This window comes from Eptesicus fuscus, chromosome 20, assembly GCF_027574615.1.
Source record: "Eptesicus fuscus isolate TK198812 chromosome 20, DD_ASM_mEF_20220401, whole genome shotgun sequence".
NCBI classification, from domain to species: domain Eukaryota; kingdom Metazoa; phylum Chordata; class Mammalia; order Chiroptera; family Vespertilionidae; genus Eptesicus; species Eptesicus fuscus.
Window position 1 is genome coordinate 36523272 of NC_072492.1, and position 19184 is coordinate 36542455.

At 43.4% G+C, this 19184-nt stretch overlaps 1 protein-coding gene and 1 pseudogene across 1 annotated transcript in view; both read left to right on the top strand.

The window, feature by feature from the left end:
* The first annotated feature begins 5297 nt into the window (after positions 1 to 5297).
* LOC114230008 (U1 spliceosomal RNA) lies at positions 5298 to 5431 on the top strand (annotated as a pseudogene).
* A 10023-nt stretch (positions 5432 to 15454) lies between these two features.
* The window catches only part of DHX8 (DEAH-box helicase 8), a 28014-nt gene continuing 24284 nt past the window's right edge, over positions 15455 to 19184 (top strand). The window contains exons 1-4 of the mRNA XM_008149305.3: positions 15455 to 15619; positions 17028 to 17113; positions 17516 to 17588; positions 18944 to 19029. Coding sequence (XP_008147527.2) covers positions 15472 to 15619; positions 17028 to 17113; positions 17516 to 17588; positions 18944 to 19029 — 393 coding nt within the window. The 5' untranslated portion in view covers positions 15455 to 15471. The remainder of the gene's footprint in view (positions 15620 to 17027; positions 17114 to 17515; positions 17589 to 18943; positions 19030 to 19184) is intronic.

Consider the following 19184-nt stretch of genomic DNA (forward strand, 5'->3'; position numbering starts at 1 on the left):
TTTTTTTAAAAAAAGTTTCCTACTTATAATTTTTCCAGACTCTCTGAGGACAGAATCATTTTTTCCAGACCTGCAGTCCACTCAGATTCAAACTGGAAATCAGGATAAGGGACTGAGATCCAGCCTGTTGTCCCTTTCACTCACCAAAAAGATTACTTTCCTGCAATCAGTAAACTTCTTCAATGTGCAGAACTTGCCACACATCCCTGTTTTTTCTGAGTTAGCGGGAGTCAGACATCTGCTCTGTGACTTGGCCAGATAATTGGATGTTAATTAGTGGCTGGTGAGCTAACATGGAAACAATGACCCGTTAGACATCGGAGTGCTGCAGGAGAAGCTATTAGGATGTCTGTTTCATTTTATTCGCCTTGGTTCACTATATTCTGTCACACTCAAGGGCTCACAGTGAATTTTTTCCCTCTCCCTCTCTTCCTGGCATTCAGTTACCCTGGGTTTAGTGAACGTGGCTGGTGTGTGTGTTTGTGTCTGTGTGTATGTGTCTGAGAGGGGAAGTGGGGAGAGAGAGGATCGAGACATTCATACCTGCCTTCAACAAACCATACATTAGCATGATCTTGGCCTCATTTGGTCACCAGATATAGGAAGACGAAGGCACAATCCTTGACTCAGGTGTATCACAGCTCAAAATAGAAGGATATACATAATTGCATGCATAATACACATATATGATTACATTGAGGGTGTTAGTAGAACTCTATAGTTCTCAAGCTCACAGTTAATTTTTATTTGTTCTGGTCCTTTACAAATGGCTCCCTTCCTGGTGTCCTACAAATATATTTCCTTTTAAAATAGTGCTGTATAATAAGGAGAAAAGATCTCGAGAGCTGGGTAATGTAGAAGGAACTTTTAATTTGTTCTGCAGAGAGAGTGGACCTAATCTGCCCAAATCCCAGTGGCTGTCCTTGATTCTGTCAGATAGAATGCATTACAAAGCGGAGTAGGGCCCGGATGCTGTAGCTCAGTGGCTGAGTGTCCACCCATGCCCCAAGAGGCACTTGTTTGATACCCTGTCAAGGCACATGCCCGGGTTGTGGGCTCATGCAGGAGGCAGCTGATTAATGTTTCTCCCTCATCGATGTTTCTATCTCTCTCTAAAATAAATAAATAAATAAAAATAATAAAAAATCAATACAAGCATATTAAAAAAGAAAGGAAGAAAGAAAAAAACAAAAATGGGGTAGGGCTCTGGCAAGATAGCAGCTCAGTTGGTTAGAATGCTGTCCTGATATGCCAAGATTGTGGGTTTGATCAAGGTTGTGGGTTTGATCCCTGGTCAGGGTATATACAAGAATCAACCAAAGAACGCATAAATAAGTGGAACAACAAATCACTGTTTCTCTTTCTCTCTCTCGCTCTCCCTCTTTCTAAAATAATTTTTAAAAGGGGTAGACTTTTGTTTTTGTTTTATTTTCTCCTTACCATTTGTTTAAAAAAAACTAAGCCTGATTTCATGGATTTGTAAAGTGTGATTTAGTAAATGAAGTTGAATGGAAGGGTACTCGTCTGCATGCATTTAAAAAAAAATGTGGTAAAATGCGCATACATAAAATTTACTATCTTAACCATTTTTAAGTGTATAGTCATAACCACAATGTGATTTAACTCTCCTGTGGATTATAAATACCCTAAGGGCATATTTCCAAGGGTAAATGCCACAGCCTAAATCCCCCTTACTCCCCCCCCCCCCCCCCCCCCCCCCCCGCATTTAGCCCTGCACCCTTAGCTGCTCGCTGGATTGCTGGCTTGAATGACCAAATGCTCAGAGCCAACCTGAGACCTGGGATAAATCTGAGATCTTATGTTTCCCAAAGCCCAGGGGCCTCCCGTGTTGATGCTGGCTGACCTTGAAGAGTTAGCCCTAAGAAGGAAAGCATCTGCCCCTGGGGATTATCCCAGTCATCTCTTCAGGATTGGGTCTGGTTGGAATCCAGCCAGGAATCTGATTGTCCAAGACAGATTTGAGGAAGAGATTCGGATCCAGCGGATTCTGCCGCCCAGGGATCAGAAGCATCTGTCAGGTGCAGGGGGCGTCAGGGACAGTGCCTCTCCGGGACTGTAGGAAGAGCTTCTGCACCTTCAGCTGGGAGAGTCCCCAAGGGACAGCAGTGCCTCCGCCCCCATTTAAATTCTGATCTATTTTCTGCGTGTGATTTCTGAACTGATATTCTTCTGATGACAAGGGAATAAAGCAATGACAGACATCAATCATCTTCATGTGCTCAGTGGGAGAAGTTACACACATATATATATATATTTTTTACTGCCGGCACGGCCTGCTAATAGAAGAGCAGGGTTTTCACCACCACAGGACAGACAATGTCCTTCTGTTTCCTTGAATTAGCTTCATGTCCTTGAAAGCAGCAAAAAAGAGATTGGGGCTGCATGTCTTACCCATAAACCATTCACTAGATCCTAAGGTAATCACCCTGTTTTTCTTGAGCGTTTTTGTGCTCAGGCCACAGATTTCTGAAAACAGCTTGCTTGAGTAGCAAGACCTTTCTTTATTGATTTTTTTTTTTTTTGAAGGGAGAGGGAGGGAGAGAAAGATAAACATTGATGTGAAGAGAAACATAGATCGGTTGCCTCTTGTGCGCACCCAGACCAGGGATCGAACCCCCAACCTGGGCATGTGCCCTGACTGGGAATCGAAACGGTGACTCTTCAGTGCATAGGCTGACCATCATCTGAGCCACACCAGCCAGGGCACGTAGCAAGACCTTTCAGTGGTAGAATACCTCATTGTTTCTAGGACCAGAAGCATTTTATTTGAAGAACTTGCTACCGGGCTGGGAGACATTGGAAGTGCCTCTTTCGCTTGCAGTGGGGGAATGAGGGTCTCTGGGCATGTGATGCATGAATTCATGAAGGAGTTGGAATTGGCTCAGTTTCAGATGCAGCTTGTGTAGTGAAGCGCAGAGCAAGACAACTCAAGTTTAAGTGTCTCCTCTGCCCCTTAATAGCTGTGTCACATTGAACGAGTCACTTCATGCCTCTGAGCCACATATACTCATTCATCAAATGGTCACTGAGCATTGGTGGTATATGGAATGAATGAATGAATGAATGAATGAATGAATGGGTTTATTGAGCACCTCCTATGCTCCTGGCACTGTGGTAGGTATCTCTTTAAATTTTTTTTCTCTGTAAAATGTAGGTAATACTGTACCTGCTCTCTATGCCTCCAGGGACTCCATGGGACTCAAAACAAGATGATGTGTGGGAAAGCACTTTGGAAGCTGCAGTAATATAACCATGTGGAGGCCTGTTACCTTTGCCTTTAATTCAAATTTTTCTACTTCCTCCGTTTTTATTTCCCATCCTCCCAAGACGATATGAGTTTGCCTGGGTGTGGCTTCATGGGGCTGATTATTCACCGTGTCACCCAAATCTAGTATAGACACATAGCTGGGAGTGTAGCATTTCCTTCCAAACCCATGCCCTCAGGTGCACGTGTCATCTCAAAATGTAAAGCATCAGTAAGAACACCAGTTTCCCACATGCCATGGTTAGATTGTGGTCGAATAGGTGTGTGAATCATGTGAAGTCGGAGGGCAGGGTTCAGTGCCTTTGTGCTGCTCGTTCCCACATTGTCAGAGACAAGATCTGAGCCAGCAGGTGAACTTGATCTCCCGCAGCCAAAAGAGCATGGGCTTCGGAGTTAGACCCTCCAATCCAGATCTCTTTGCTCTTTGTAAAAAGATGCTTGAGCTCTAACTGGTTTGGCTCAGTGGATGGAGTGTCGGCCTGCAGATTCAAGGGTCCCAGGTTCGATTCCGGTCAAGGGCATGTACCTTGGTTGCCGGGCACATCCCCAGTGGGGGGTGTGCAGGAGGCAGCTCATTGATGTTTCTCTCATCGATGTTTCTAACTCTCTCTCCTTCTCCCTTCCTCTCTGTAAAAAATCAATAAAAAAATATATTTTTAAAAAGATGCTTGACACAGTGTGGGAAAAAGGGGCATCTAGTGGAAGGATCCTAGGACATCTAGAATGAGGGGTAACAACTCAGGACTTAAATGCTCCCCAGGACCCTCTCTGCTCTCTGTCCCCCACCCCCTCGTGTTGGCTTTATTCATTCAGTACTTCCCCTTTGGTAGTTCTTTTGTCTCAAGGATCATAACTTTACCATTAGAGAAGTCCTGTTCACTCCCCTCATGTCCAATTTTTAAAATCCTTGGAGAAGAAGTCTGATTGGCTTAGCTTGGGTCAGATGTCTGGTCCTGGTCAATTGTGGAAAGGGGTGGGGTATTTCACAACAAAGAAACAAAAGTATTCCCAGAGATTGGGAATTCATGTGAGTCTGGAAGCTAACCCACTTAGTTCGCCTCTCAGAACCTCAGTTTCCTCATATGCAAAATGGGACTAATTATGCCATCCAAGCCCTGGCCAGTGTTACTCAATGGTTAGAGCTTCAGCCACACATGCACCAAAGGGTCTCAGGTTTGATTCCCAGTCAAGGGCATGTACCTGGGTTGCAGGTTCGATTCCTGGCCCTTATTGGGGTTCATGAAGGAGGCAACCGATGGATCGATGTGTCTTTCTCATATCGATGTCTCTCTTTCTCCCTTCCACTCTCTAAAAATCAATGGGAAAAATATCCTCAGGCGAGGATTAAACAAACAAAAAACCCATCCAACACCACAATAAGGTATATAGCTCTGACATTTTGACACTTTTATCTTGCCTTTAGATTTAACTAGTACTTGGGGCTTAGAAATAATGAGACAAACCAGAAAAACATTTAATTTATTAATACACAGAAATTTGGTGACATACAATATTTATTTCACATGTCAAAATTGTGTAAAGCGATTACTTTTAAACATAAATTATTTCCTAGTCAAGACCTAAATTCTGAAATTCAGTGTCTAATTAAATAATACCTTTAAAAATGGTAAATGACCCTGGCTGGTGTGGCTCAGTTGGTTGGGCATCATCCCATGCACCAAAAGGTTGCTGGTTTGATTCCCAGAGTACATGCCTGGGTTGTAGGCTTGATCCCCTGTAAGGGGTGTGCAGGAGGCAGCCGAGGGATGTTTCTCTCTCATGATTGATATTTCTTTTTCTTCCTCTCCCTTCCTCTTTCTCTAAAAATCAATAAAAAAATATTTTTAAAAAGGTAAATGAAACTGTTAATATTTAAAAATGTAGATTAATCTGGGAAGCATTATTATAGAACTGGCAAAAAGACAAAAAAAAAACACTAGTGGAAGCATAAAAAATAATTGAATGTGAAATCTTTCTGTTTTATATAAAACAGGTTTAAAACCAATAAAGGCTACTTACCTGACAAGGGAGATACCATGATCACAAAGGTGGTTTTCCCAGGGCGAGGCTCACCCATTGCACTCTGGCTGTGCTGACCCCTGCGATTTTCCCAAATGTGGGAAACTCGACTCCATAATTTGCTTCTGAAAAGCAGCAAAATTCAGAGGCCTCAGCCTGGCCAAATGGCCCTGCTGCCCGCCTCCCCCACTTCCTTGTAACTTATAGTCCCTACCTCCCTGCTAGGGTTGTGATGATAATGACTAAAGTATCTAGCCATATGCCTAAGTAGGTACTCAATAAATACTGATTCTCTTTCTCTTGTAAAAAAAAATGATGGGCACAACCACAATATCTAAGGAAATCCTTTTCTTTGTGTCTTGTCAAAAAGACAAGAATGTTATATTTTATTGGTTTTAGTTTCCTTTTATGTCATGAAAATCCATGTACTGTTTTATTAAATGTGGTTATAACATTAAGAAAATCATGGGCACATAAACAAAGCTGGCTATAGACATTCATTCAATTGTAAGAGCAGGCCATATGGCTCAAATATTGATCTTGGTACCCGCTGATTTGTTTAAAATCGGCCCAGAGGATCACACAGTGATTCTCAATTTGAAAAATATCTCAGTATTCTAAATGCTTCCTGACCCAGGAGGAATCAGGCAGGCTAGCACATGTTGGGTGAAGATTCACATATAGTCCATGAAAATATATAAAATGATTATATTTTATCTTCCATTACACAGTCACATTGATGTAATTATAGTGGAGCGTATGCGAAAGGCTCAAAATAGCAGAACACTGATTTAAATTGTAGTTTAGAATTTCTCAAATCACCACCTTTTCCTAAGAAGTCAATGTCCTCATGACATTGTCAGCCCAATAAAAAAAAATCAGGAAATATAGTTTATGGTCTGTATGTGCTGTCTTCATCATTTCTAACTAGCCACGTGGCTTTGGGCAAGCTGCTTGATTTCTTCAATCTGAAAAATATTTTTGTACCTACCACATGCAAGGCTTTGGGATGGACTTCTGTGGCATGACTCAGATATGCCTTTAGGGAAAAAGGCATGTTGGGTAGGGACTTTCAATAAAAGTTAAGTACAGAATCTGCAATAGTTCTGGAAGCTTAGGGCATATTTAGGAGGGTGGACTAGCACGTGGTTTGGTTTAAGTGTATGAGGCATGTAGGAGAGTGGGGGGGAGCTAAGGTTGTGGGGGAGCTATTAATTGGATACAGAGGTCATAAGGGAGGCAGGTGTCACAGATTTGGAGCCTGGGCGAATTGGAGATGTCTTTTAAATAGCATTAGGAAACACAGACGAAGAGTTAGTGTGGGGAAAAGAATGGTGATTTTGGTTTTAAATATACTAACTTTAAGCCCTAGCTAGTTTGGCTCAGTGGATAGAATGTCAGCCTGTGGACTGATGGGTCCCGGATTTGATTCTGGTCAAGGGCACATGCCCGTATTGCAGGCTTGATCCCCAGTGGGGTGTGCAAGAGGCAGCCGATCAATGATTCTCAATGATTTTTCTATCTCTCTTTCCCTCTCCCTTCCTCTCTGAAATAAATGAAAATATATTTTAAAAATACATTCTAAGTTTTTAAAAAAATACATTCTAAGTTTATATAATAAATACTAGTTGGATATCTAGCTGGAGTTTCCAAAAGTGGGATTAGAGCTTGGAAAAGTCTCAGTAGCTGGAGCTATAGATCTGAGAGTTGTTGGAAGTGACAGTTAAACTTGATTGCCTCTCTATTGATTAGGAGTAGATACAAGTTGATAGAATAGTGGCACCAAATAATGGTGGCTTAAACCAAACGAAAGTGTATTTCTTTCTTTCTCAGATAATAATTCAGGAATACGCAGTCTAGGGCTGGTATGGTGGCTCTGGGAGGTCAGAGATTTATGCTCCTTCTATCTTTTGCTCTACCAACCCCAGGGTCATGACCTTGTTCATATGGTCCAGGATGACTCAACATTTCCACATGTGTACCTCCAGCTGGTGGGAAGTGGGGAAAATGAGAAAAAGACATGACCTGAAAGCATTATAGGACCAGAACCCTAGTCTTCAACTAGACACATGGGTTACATTAAAATGTAAAGGTTACATTTCTTGTCTCCCTTGCGGATAAGTGGCCAATGGGAAGTGAGCAAAAGACATGTGAGCAACTTCTAGGTCCACCTTATAAACATGTTTTGAATATCAGTATGTCCTTGCATGCAGAGTCAGAGAGTGTAGGATTGTGAAAGCCAAATAAGGGGAGGGGGTCTTCTGAAGGAGGGTGAGAGCTAAAGATCTTAAAACAGTGGCCCTCAACCAGGATGATTTTGTTTCCCAGGGGACATTTGGCAAGTTCTTGACATTTGTGACAACTGGGGGGAGGGGATGCTATTGGCTTCTAGTAGGTAGAGGCCAGGGACGCTGGTAAACAACCTACAGTGCAAACCCTCCAACAACAAAGAATGATCTTGCCCCAAAATGTCAATATGTTGAAGTTGAGAAACTTTGCATTAGGACATTGATTTTCAACAGGTGTGCCGCAAGAATTTTTAAAACATGCAATACCTGACTATTTAGTTAGGGGCACTGACCTCTTTTCCCTTAGTTCGTCAAATAAAAAAATGACAACAGCCAACACAACAATAGCCATTTGTCTTGAACCATCCTATATAATAAAAGGCTAATATGCAAATTGTCCCCTCGACCAGGAGTTCCACCAGGAGTTCGACCAGGGGGTGGGGCCGGCCAGCCAACCATCTGCAGCCCCCCTCCCCGGCCGCCTGGCCCAATTGACCAGATCAGGGCTGGCCAGCCAGACACCACCCATGCACGAACTTGTGCACTGGGCCTCTAGTAAATATATAATAGAGTTGCATCTTGTTGGTCACATCACATAATAAGGTTGTGCCTGATTGGTTAATTCTTGGTACCAGAAATCCTTATATACAAGGATAGGCACCTGATTTTTTAAAAAAATATTCTTTATTGTTGAAAGTATTACATATAGCCCCTTTTGGGCACCTGATTTATTAAAAAGTCACTTTAGAGCAAAAAGGGTAGGTAATTACTATGATTATTTTTTTGTAAATCAATAAAAGTTATACCTATTTTTTGTCAGATCAGCAAAAATATATATTCTGTGTGCTGCAGAATTTTAGTAATTAGTTTATGTGTGACATGAGATGAAAAAGGTTGAAAATTGCTGCATTTTGGAATTTGGGCAGTGTTTCCCAAACTTTGCCACACATTAGAATCACCTGGGGAGTTTTTAAAAATCCTGATGCCAGCCCTAACGGGTTTGGCTCAGTGAATAGAGCATCGGCCTGTGGACTGAAAGGTCCCAGGCTCGATTCCCGTCAAGGGCATATACCTTGGTTGTGGGCAATAGGAGGTGTGCAGGAGGCAGCTGATCGATGTTTCTCTCTCATTGATGTTTCTAACTATCCTTCTCCCTTACTCTCTATAAAAAATCAATAAAATATATTAAAAAAATCCTGATGCCGTCCAGCCAATGTGGCTCAGTGGTTGAGCATCTACCTATGAACCAGGAGGTCCCGGTTCGATTCCCGGTCAAGGCACATGCCTGGGTTGCAGGCTTGATCCCCAGGTGTGCAGGAGGCAGCCGATCAACGATTCTCTCTCATCATTGATGTTTCTCTCTCTCTCTCTCCCCTTCCTCTCTGAAATCAATAAAAATATATTTAAACAAACAAATAAACACAAAACAAAAACCTGTAACCCAGGTATCTGCCCTGGACCAGGAATCGAAACCAAGACCCTTCGGTGCGTGGGTGGAAGCTCTAACTACTGAACCAGGCCGGCCAGGGCTGATTACATTATCTCTTAAATCTCCTCCAACTCTAAAACTTTAGGAGAAGTATGAGTGCTTGAATACTGCAGTGAAACCCCAAATTCCAAGTAGCTGACAGCGTGATCCCCATCGATCCTTGTTGCACGTGAAGTCCCATTAGGTCCAAGTCCATGGGGATAAAACAGAATGGGGGTTTCTGCCTGTGCTCGGTAGTGAGGAGGGTCGATCAATATTGGGTCTCTAAGTCTTTCAATAATTTTCACACAAATTCTACCCACACCCTTATTTGAGAGTCGGCATGGGAGTTAGGGAAGATCTGAGTCCTTCTGGGTCATGTAAAAGCAAGTATATGACTAAGAAGAAAAAACATCTTTGTTCCACACATACCCATGTGACAGAAGTTTATTCTCACTTCCCCCTTCCTCCTCCCTCAGCCAGTCTGCAATGAAAGAGGGTAAAATGGCGATGGCGTGGGACAAGTGACTTTGTTTGAAAGGCAAACCCGCAGGCCGGTATTTGTGGGAGGATGCAGACGAGGGCACTATTGCAAATAAAGGAGGCTTAGGGGGCCTTTGATCATTACTGAACCTGGCAGGGGAAGTGGGGCCCCTGAACTCTCTCACTTTCTGCTGGGCTCTGGAAGCAGGAGCTTAGCGCTCTAATTGCCCCATATGCTGATTTTATTTGGTGGCTCAGCTGGGTAGACTGAACTCTAGGAAGAGATGTATTCATTTTCAGTTACCTCACCAGATTGCTAATTTTCACTCTGGAAGCATACATTACCCTAATTACTGTAATCCCAAGACAGAGAGGCAGCTATTCCAGCACCAGGGCGCAGCTACGGGCAGCACCAAAGCTCTCTACCTGCGGCTCAGGGCCTGGAGAACCAGGAAGGATTTCCAAGAGCTGCTTTGCCCCGAACTCTCAGATTTGGGATAGAGGGCATGCTGGGAACTGGTCCTTTTTCACATGGGGAAAGAAATGGAGTTCCTGGAAGAATAGCTTTTCTTTAAAAAATTTTTTTAAAAATTGATTTTTAGCCGAAACCGGTTTGGCTCAGTGGATAGAGCGTCGGCCTGCGGACTCAAGGGTCCCAGGTTCGATTCTGGTCAAGGGCATGTACCTTGGTTGCGAGCACATCCCCAGTAGGGGGTGTGCAAGAGGCAGCTGATCCATGTTTCTCTCTCATCGATGTTTCTAACTCTCTATCCCTCTCTCTTCCTCTCTGTAAAAAATCAATAAAATATATTTTTAAAAAATTGATTTTTAGAAAGAGAGAGGAAGGGAGAGGGAGAAACATCGATGTGAGAGAGAAACATTGCTCGGGCTGCCTCCTGCATACCCCCTACCAGGGACTGAACCCGTAACCGGGGATTGAACCAGCAACCTTTAGTTGCACAGGACAATGCTCAACCAGCTAAACCACATCGGCCAGGGCATGGAGGAGCAGTTTCTTTTGAGTTAGTGGCAAGAGTGTGCAGATAAACATAGACCTTTGGTCCTGGGCTAATTGGACAGCTGGTAACAAGTGTGGTGTGCAAACAGAATGTCAATCCCTCTTTTCTCTGTTCTCTCCCCATCAACACACTTCTTGGTTTGGCTTGGTTTTTGCCTCTTTCCTAAGGAAAGCCTTAAAAGTTCCTAAAGACCTGTTCTGTCTGTGGAGTAGCCACTCTCTGTGTCACGGTTTCCCCAATAATCTCTCTTTCACTTTAAACTCTTTAAAAAAATTCCTAGCTCTGACTGATTTGGCTCAGTGGATAGAGCGTCAGCCTGCAGACTGAAGGGTCCCAGGTTCGATTCCGGTCAAGGGCATGTACCTTGGTTGCGGACACATCCCCATTGGGGGGTGTGCAGGAGGCAGCTGATCAATGTTTCTCTCTCATCGATGTTTCTAACTGTCTATCCCTCTCCCTTCCTCTCTGTAAAAAAAATCAATAAAAATATATTTTAAAAAAATTCCTAAAGAATGACCTTAAACAGAAACCAGAGGCTACACAAATACCCTATCCCCAGAGGTGGGGGCTAAATATCACTAGCGAAAAAAGAAGCCCAAGATAACTTGTTACTTAGTCACCTATACTTGTAATATTGATTTAATTTTTTTTAAAAAAGAAAACTAACCTAAAGTAAGTCTAAGAAATACCACCTAGTTGCCAAAGGATGATTAGCTTGTAAATAAACATGTGAAAATCCTCACAGGGGAGGATGTAGAGATGGGGGAATAAATTTTCTTAAGAAGTTCACATCATTTCCTGGCATTTTAAAGATAGCCCTTAAAATGAGAGAGAAAAGAGGAACTTGGTTGTGACCAAAAAATAAAAAATAAAGAGAAAATGCTAGGTGAGACAGAACAAATTTTTTTTTGTCTGATACTGAAAAACTCTAGAGAACTTAGAACCCAAAACATTCTATTAGTGATGGCAGGTTGATGGCCTAAGAAGAAAGGGAATTTCAGGTCAGGGACAAATTTGAAGCTGTGCCTGGGCTTTAGAAGATAAGGCAGACAAATAATGGATTGCAACAGGAGGACCTGCCCTGTGAGATAATCCTGGCCCCCTGCCCCCTTCCCAGCTGCCAGGAGGGAGCAGATCTGATTTTTTTTTTTTTTTTTGTCTTCCAATCACCTGAGCTGAAGTTAAGGCAGCAGAGTGGCCAGAGTTATAAACACAGCTCTGCCACCCACCAGGAGTGATGGCATGCAGAGTATTCTAGATATTTCTTAATGGTTTTCCCCCAATGATCCTTTCCAAAACCTATCACAGTGCTTGCGCACAAAGTAGATGTTCAATACGTGTTTGATGAATTGAATTTGGAGAAGAATTTGGGGAAAAGTTCAAGGGGTGTTTCACGACTTCACTTTCTCTGGGGTCCTGTCCCTATCCGTGAGGGCCTCAGATGAAAGAGCTCAGGCCATCTCATCAATGTCTTTAGGTTGGTTCCCAGACTCCCCAGTTGGGTCAGGGCCTCAGTGGAGCAGTGAAAAAGAAGCCATTTCCCCCCTGAATCTCTCTTCATTAATAACAAGCACAGTTGAGTGGCAGTTACACACTTAGAAGCAAACCATTCTGATTTTGCCTGCAGAACAGAGGTGTCTCCTCTCAGATCTCGATTTCACCCTAGCAGAAAAAGCCAGGGCTGTCTTGTTTGCAGCAACACCATTTTGATTGGTGACAGGAAGTCCTGTGACTTTTCTCACCAACTTCCCCTGAGGATGCCACCTTTCAGCTACACACACTTAGATTATTTCTGCCTGTCCCCGTCCAATCTAGAGTTGCTAAGAGGTTCAGTACTTTCTTTCCCACTTCCCAAGGTCTTACCCAACTGCTCACAGCTGGAAGCAGTCTTTGGGACAGAGCAGAAATAATGTACGAATTGTGGTTAGGGTTGAACACATACATCAGCCTGGGAATAAGTATATAAACAAAGCCCTTGTTATGAGGAGGGTGGTGGGAAATAATTTATCCATCACAGGTGGTGGTGTGGGTGGTAACTGAGCATAGACTATTTGTTTTACTATTTTTTTGTGTGAAGGTACATTATTTACTGGGAACTATCAATGGCTGTGTTAAAAGGGCCACATAGAGGCTGTCCAAGGAAGGTAATATAATAATAATGGACAATTAATTATAGGTGATATAATTTAAAAAATATATAATACCCAAAGGACAACTAGAATGCATTTGACCTGCATTTGGTTCAGCATCTTTTATGGGGAGCGAGAGTAGTATTGATGAAAAAAATGTCCAAACCTGTAGAGAATTTTTATGAATTTATTTGAGCTAAAACTGACAGTGACAGTGCTGAGAAGCAAGATCTCAAATGCTCTGGAGAATGACAGTTTCACAGTTTCTTTAATGCATTTGAAATTAAGGGAACACATGAGGGAGATTACATGAAGGTGGGAGAAGTCAAGGCAGGGATTATGTGCTTTCTTGAGGGTGGTTATGTCTTTGAGGGGGTATTCATTCTGGCATTTCAAAGGCATATTAACCTAGATGCACAAGAACAGTGGAGAGGGCTGGCTTAAAAACTTTTCCTTACAGAAGTTATAGGCCTGGGGCATGACTACACACCAGGACCTGCCCAGTTAGGAATTTATAGTTTATTACAGCACCCCCTTTTCCTCCCCAGTAGGATTCTACATGCATCTGTGTTTGGGCTGTCACGTTGTCAGTACCTATGTATTTACTTGTTTTCCTTCAGTTTAAGAAAAAAAATTCCATGGTGTAGCAGGTAATATGTGTGTTGCATAAAAAACGTTCACTTTGGAAAACATGCATTTAATGTCATATGTAAATAAAACTTAATAAGCCGAAACCGGTTTGGCTCAGTGGATAGAGCATCAGCCTGTGGACTGAAAGGTCCCAGGTTCGATTCCGGTCAAGGGCATGTACCTTGGTTGTGGGCTCATTCCCAGTAGGGGGTGTGCAGGAGGCAGCTGATAGATGTTTCTCTATCATCGATGTTTCTAACTCTCTATCCCTCTCTCTTCCTCTCTGTGAAAAATCAATAAAATATATTAAAAAAATAAATAAAACTTAATAAGTTTTGCTGTTAATATTTACTATGGAGATAAATGTTCAATAATTTTCAAATAATTAGAAAAGTTTTTATAGTCTTATATTGTTACTCTTGCTACATGTTATGGTTCTATAGCCTTTTTTTCCCTCCCACAGAGCTTTTAAAACAAAACAAACTCCAGGTTTTCCCCCCTTCCAGTTAAGTATTTGAGGAAAGCAGAATATAAATCTAATTTAAAGGCAAAGAAGCATGAAGAAAGGAAGTCAAATGGAATAAGCCCTTGTTATCCCAACTCCGAACTGGCAAATTGAGCATGTGGAATCAGTGCAGGATTTTCCATTCTACACACGGGGAAAAGGAGAAAGAGAAAGGGGAGGGGTAGGAAGAGGTTAGATAGTACAGTACTGACTTTTTTTTAAAATCCTCACCCAAGGATATTTTTCCATGGATTTTTAGAAAGAGTGGAAGGGACAGGGAGAGACAGGGAGAGAGAAACATCAATGTGAAAGAGGTACATTGATTGGTTGTCTCCTGCAGGCATCCCGACCTGGCCGGGAACCGAGCCTGTAACAGAGGTACGTGCCCTTGACCCTTTAGTCTTCGGGCCAATGCTCTTTCCACTGAGCCAAACTGGGTAGGGCCAGTACTGACTTTTTAGGAACCTGGAAACATGGAGCTCTTGGCGGCAGTGAGAACTACCACTCCAGGGTTTTCTCCTTGCCCTTCTTTAGTGCATGGTGGGATGTTGGATGAACAGACTCCAAAGTGCAGCAGTGTGATGTAGCCTGAAGCTAAAAGCAAAAGAATCTGATTTCCCCACTTTGGGGGTGCCTCGGTTTCCTTGTTCATCACACAGAGCAGTGTGGTGTGGGAAAATCCTCACCTCAGCATAGAGTTACCGAAAAGGAAAAGGGGACCTGAAGCAGAAATTGGGAGACCTGAGCTTATGACATTGGGCTCACAGCATAGCAGATATTTTTGGGTACAAGTTCTGAGAGGACTGAGGCTATTAGCATGAAGAAAATCAGGGGTTGAGAAGTGGTTTTCACAAGAGAGGAGCCAGGTGGCATTCTGGGGACTCAGACTGAGGGGATCTGTGGTCGACAAACTTTATAGTGACCATTGTTTTGGCCTTGGGGTGGTAGTAACTGCCATTTGTAGTGTGTTTACTGCGCCAGGCTCCTTGCATAACTATCTCATTTAGTCATCACCTAAACCCAGTTAGAGCATCATCATCCCAATGAACAGAAGAGAAAACGGAGGCCCCTGAGATGAATTTGCCCAAGATCACTTGTCAGTTTCCTCACGTGTAAAATGAGTTAATAACAGAACTAGACTCCATTGCCTGCTGGTTTGTTACAGAGTCGCCTGAGATAATCATGAGCCACGAAGAGGCAAAGCCTTGTGAACGTAGGGATCTCTTGTAAAGCAAGCTTTGCCTTTTCCCCTTGAATTTGGGTTTCTTTATTAAGGCTTCTAAAGCGCAGGCGCGCGTGGATCGTGACCTCCTCGGCGCCCTTTGCGCGGGCCACGGTCGCCCTCTGCCGACGCAGGAAAGGAACGCGCTGAGAGTGACTGTTTCCGGGCCGGAGAGTCCTCCAAAAACCTCGCTGGCCTGCAGAGGGCGCCACCCGGTGTGCAGAGTAACCCACTCGGCCGTCCCTTCCTTAAACACTTCCTGTCTGATCTCTATGATCCACCCGGTTACGTCACGGGAGGTTCCTGGAGTTTTCAATTTATCGTAAACAAAAGGGATGTGCGCCGACCCGGAAGTGGAAATTGGAACCGGGCCGGTGTAGCTCCGAAGGCCAGCCGTGAGGAGGCGGGGGGAAGCCGTAGCCATGGCGGTGGCTGTGGCCATGGTGGGAGCCGTCAACGGGACGGAGCTAGGCCCCGCGGAAGAACTCGCCAAACTCGAGTATCTGTCTTTAGTGTCGAAGGTGTGCACCGAGTTGGACAATCACTTGGGGATCAACGACAAGGATCTGGGTGAGCTCGGGGACGTGTCTGCGGCCTCCGGGTTGGGGTCCAGGGAAGCGGAAGGAGAAATGGGGTTGAGGGGCTGAGTGTGTGTCCGTAGGAATCTCTCTCTGTGTCAGAGACTTGGGCACAGAAACCTGCGGCCGTGGCCTCAGCATAAGAGTTCTCCCGGCGGAGTTGTTAGAAACCATTTTCTAGGGCTGTCAGTGAAACCCAGAGCGGCCATCGCTGCTTGCTCTTTTTATTTTTATTTTTTCAGTCCCAAATAAATTAAGCAGCGTTAACAACAGCAGCTGCGCTGTTGTTTTGATGATGATGATGATGATAGACATTACTCTTCCTGCACCAGCTGTTTGTTGAGTAACTTTAATATGCCGTTGTGGGATATCTTGGGGCGGCCTGACCTGGCCTGAGATACCCCACAATAACTACCCGTGAGGGCTGTTGTGAGGATCATGGGAAACACTTAGCATAGTGATTGGCAGGTAGTAGATGGTCAAAAAGTCTTAACCATTGGCACTGTTGTTATTAAGTCCATTGTAGCCTGATGGCATTTGGTTTATGCACTTCTTTCCTGAAAATCTCTTAATTATTAAGTAGCTCTAACATTAGAAGTTTCAAAAACTAGGCAGGTGTTCGGAGAAAAATTGTGTGTGGGGGGGAGTGAGTCTTTCATTAACTTGGAGATTGTACCATCCAACAGTTGCCCGACCCTCATATGTAGAGTCTGCCTTTCCAAAAACTGTAGAAAGCATCCTGTGCATGCATCCGTTGTGAGTGTGTGTATGTGTGGGTGTATGTATGGACTCATGCTTTCAGACATTGTAACCTCTAGCTAGTAGTTTCATGGAAGAGATTATATGGGACAAGGAGGTTTTCCTCCCTTAAATTCACTCAGAGGCCTGGTGAGCCATTTTGTAGTTACAGCTTTTCATTTGTGAAAATTAACTGGAGCCCTGGCTGGGTAGTTCAGTTGGTTGGGGTATCACCTGTACACCAAAAAGGTTTGGGGCACATACCTAGGTTTCAGGTTTGATCCCCAGTTGGGGCGCATATGGGACGCAACCAGTCGATGTTTCTCACTCTCCCTTCTTCTCTCTCTAAAATTAATAATCATATTCTGGGGTGAGAATTTAAAAGAATGAACTAGAATAAGAATACCTTTCTGTTTACTAGATGGGATGCTGCCTGACTCATGAATCGTTCAATAAAGCCAATGAGATCTTTAAAAAAATTTAACTGGAACCTACATGGCTAATCTCGGTAGTCTTAAGTTCTCTTTCTTCACCCTTACTAGATGGTGGTCTTTGGTTTTTATGACTTTGGATACCTAATTAGTTTTGTTTATAGCATTTTTTAAACTGTTTTGTTTTACTCAAGTCTCCATTCTTGTTTTAATTCCTTTTCTCATTTGCAGCTGAATTTGTGATCAGTCTTGCTGAGAAAAATACCACCTTTGATACTTTTAAGACTTCTCTGGTCAAAAATGGCGCAGAATTCACGGTATGTGTGTCTGGAGACCCCTGCTTTATTTTACTGTCACTATTGAATTTTAATTTTGATAGGATTTAATTAGGGTTTTGATAGAGAAAGGAGATACTTTGTACGTACCAATCTAATACAACATTAAGTGTGTAATATTTTTATTTTCTTATTTTTCAATTACAGTTGATATTCAATATTCGGTATCAGTTTCAGATGTACAGCATAGTGGTTAGACAATCAAGTGTAATGTTTTCATGGCACTAAGTGGTGATGTAACTGGATTTCCTGTGACACTTTTCTAGAAAAATGGGGCAGGCAGGGATAACCACTCTTCTCTAAACTTTAGAGGACATCCCTTTTCTTAGTGTTTTTAAGCACCGATCCAGGAGCTGACAATTTTTGTTCTGTTTGTTTTCAAAGGATTCTCTTATTAGTAACTTGCTGCGTCTCATACAAACCATGCGGCCTCCAGCAAAGCCTTCTACTAGTAAAGGTGAGCAGAGCTCCTAGCTGAGCTTAGCCTCCAGAATGGTTTAGATTGTCAAGCATTCTGTTTTTAGTTTGATGCAAATCTAGTGTGGAAGTTCATTTGTTAACCATTAAGAATATTGTATTTGTTTCGCTTGTTGCAGCTGCTGAACAAGTAAATGTTGTAGTAAAATTTTTCAAATGACTTAAAACAAAATTAAAATTGTGAGAATTATAAGACATAACCAACCAAATGAATACTGATGCACTTCCCGATGCCCACATAGTTTGTTGAGGCTTTATAATCAACTAGGCGCCCAGTGCATGAATTCGTGCACCTTGAAAGGAACTGTGGTCTCCTTATGATGGGGCAGTGCAGCTACAGACCAAGCTGTATCTGTTTGGGAAGGGAGAAAAAACAGCAGCTGGCATTAGTGGCAACTTCTCCAGGTGAGTGGTGCTGGAGAGGTATGTAGGACTTTACGTGGCCAGCCACAAAAAAAAAAAAAGAAAGAAAGAAAGAAAGAAAGGAACTGTGGGCCGTGAGGCTGTGGAGCACAGGGACGGGTCTTGACCCATCCTCCACGCCCCCGCCTGGCCCCTCCTGCTGCAGCCCCTGGTCCCCTGTCTGCTGGCAGCCCCGCTCCCTTCCCTGCTGCTCCCACGTGCTGACTGCGCTGGCCCCGCTTGCCCTGCTGACTGTGGGGAGCGATTGGGGTCAGCATCAGCAGCAGGTGCGAGCAGGGCTGATGCCATCAGCGGGTGCAAGCAGCTACTGCTGCCCTGATTGCCCCTCAGGAGTAGGGGAAGATGGAAAAGCCCTCAGGGGTAATTGGGGCTGGTAGCTGCTGCTTGCACCTGCTGAAGGTGCTGAGTGATTGGGACCGGCACCGGGCACCGGCAGCAGGTCCGAGCGGTGGCTCAGGTGCCGGCAGCAAGTGCGAGCAGGGCCGGCGCCCAGCGGGACTGTGGCATGCAGCAGCAAAGAATTTTCAGTAACCACCAGAGGCTTGCCCCAATGACAGTGACCAGTGCCCTCCCTTGGTCTGGTGCCCCTGCTCACCTGCTCCACCATTCCGCCACCGCTGATGCTCGCCATGTTCCGCATGCACCTTCTGGTGGTCAGCGCACATCATAGCGACCTATTGTTCGGTTGTTCTACCATTCGGTCTATTTGCATATTAGGGTTTTATACATACATATATATATATATATATATATATATGTATATATATATATATGTTTTAAGAGTAATAGGTAGAAAAGTTCCATGTTCTGCTGTTAGTTTGATGCAAATCTAATGAAGTTATTTTGTTAACAATTAAGAATATTAAATATGTCTTTTCTTTTAAATTCTTTCATGTTCTTTAATGAAACAAGATCCAGTTGTTAAACCCAAAACTGAGAAAGAAAAGCTGAAAGAACTCTTTCCAGTCCTTTGCCAACCAGACAACCCTTCTGTTCGGGTACTGATACCATTTTGAGAATGTCTACTATAACTGCATGTTACCCCCACCCAGTCTCTTTTCTTTGTCTCATTAGTTGTTAATTTCTTTATTTCTCTCTTTTTCCATTACTTATTATTTTAAGTTTTCCTTTATTGTAATATATTTTTCAAAGT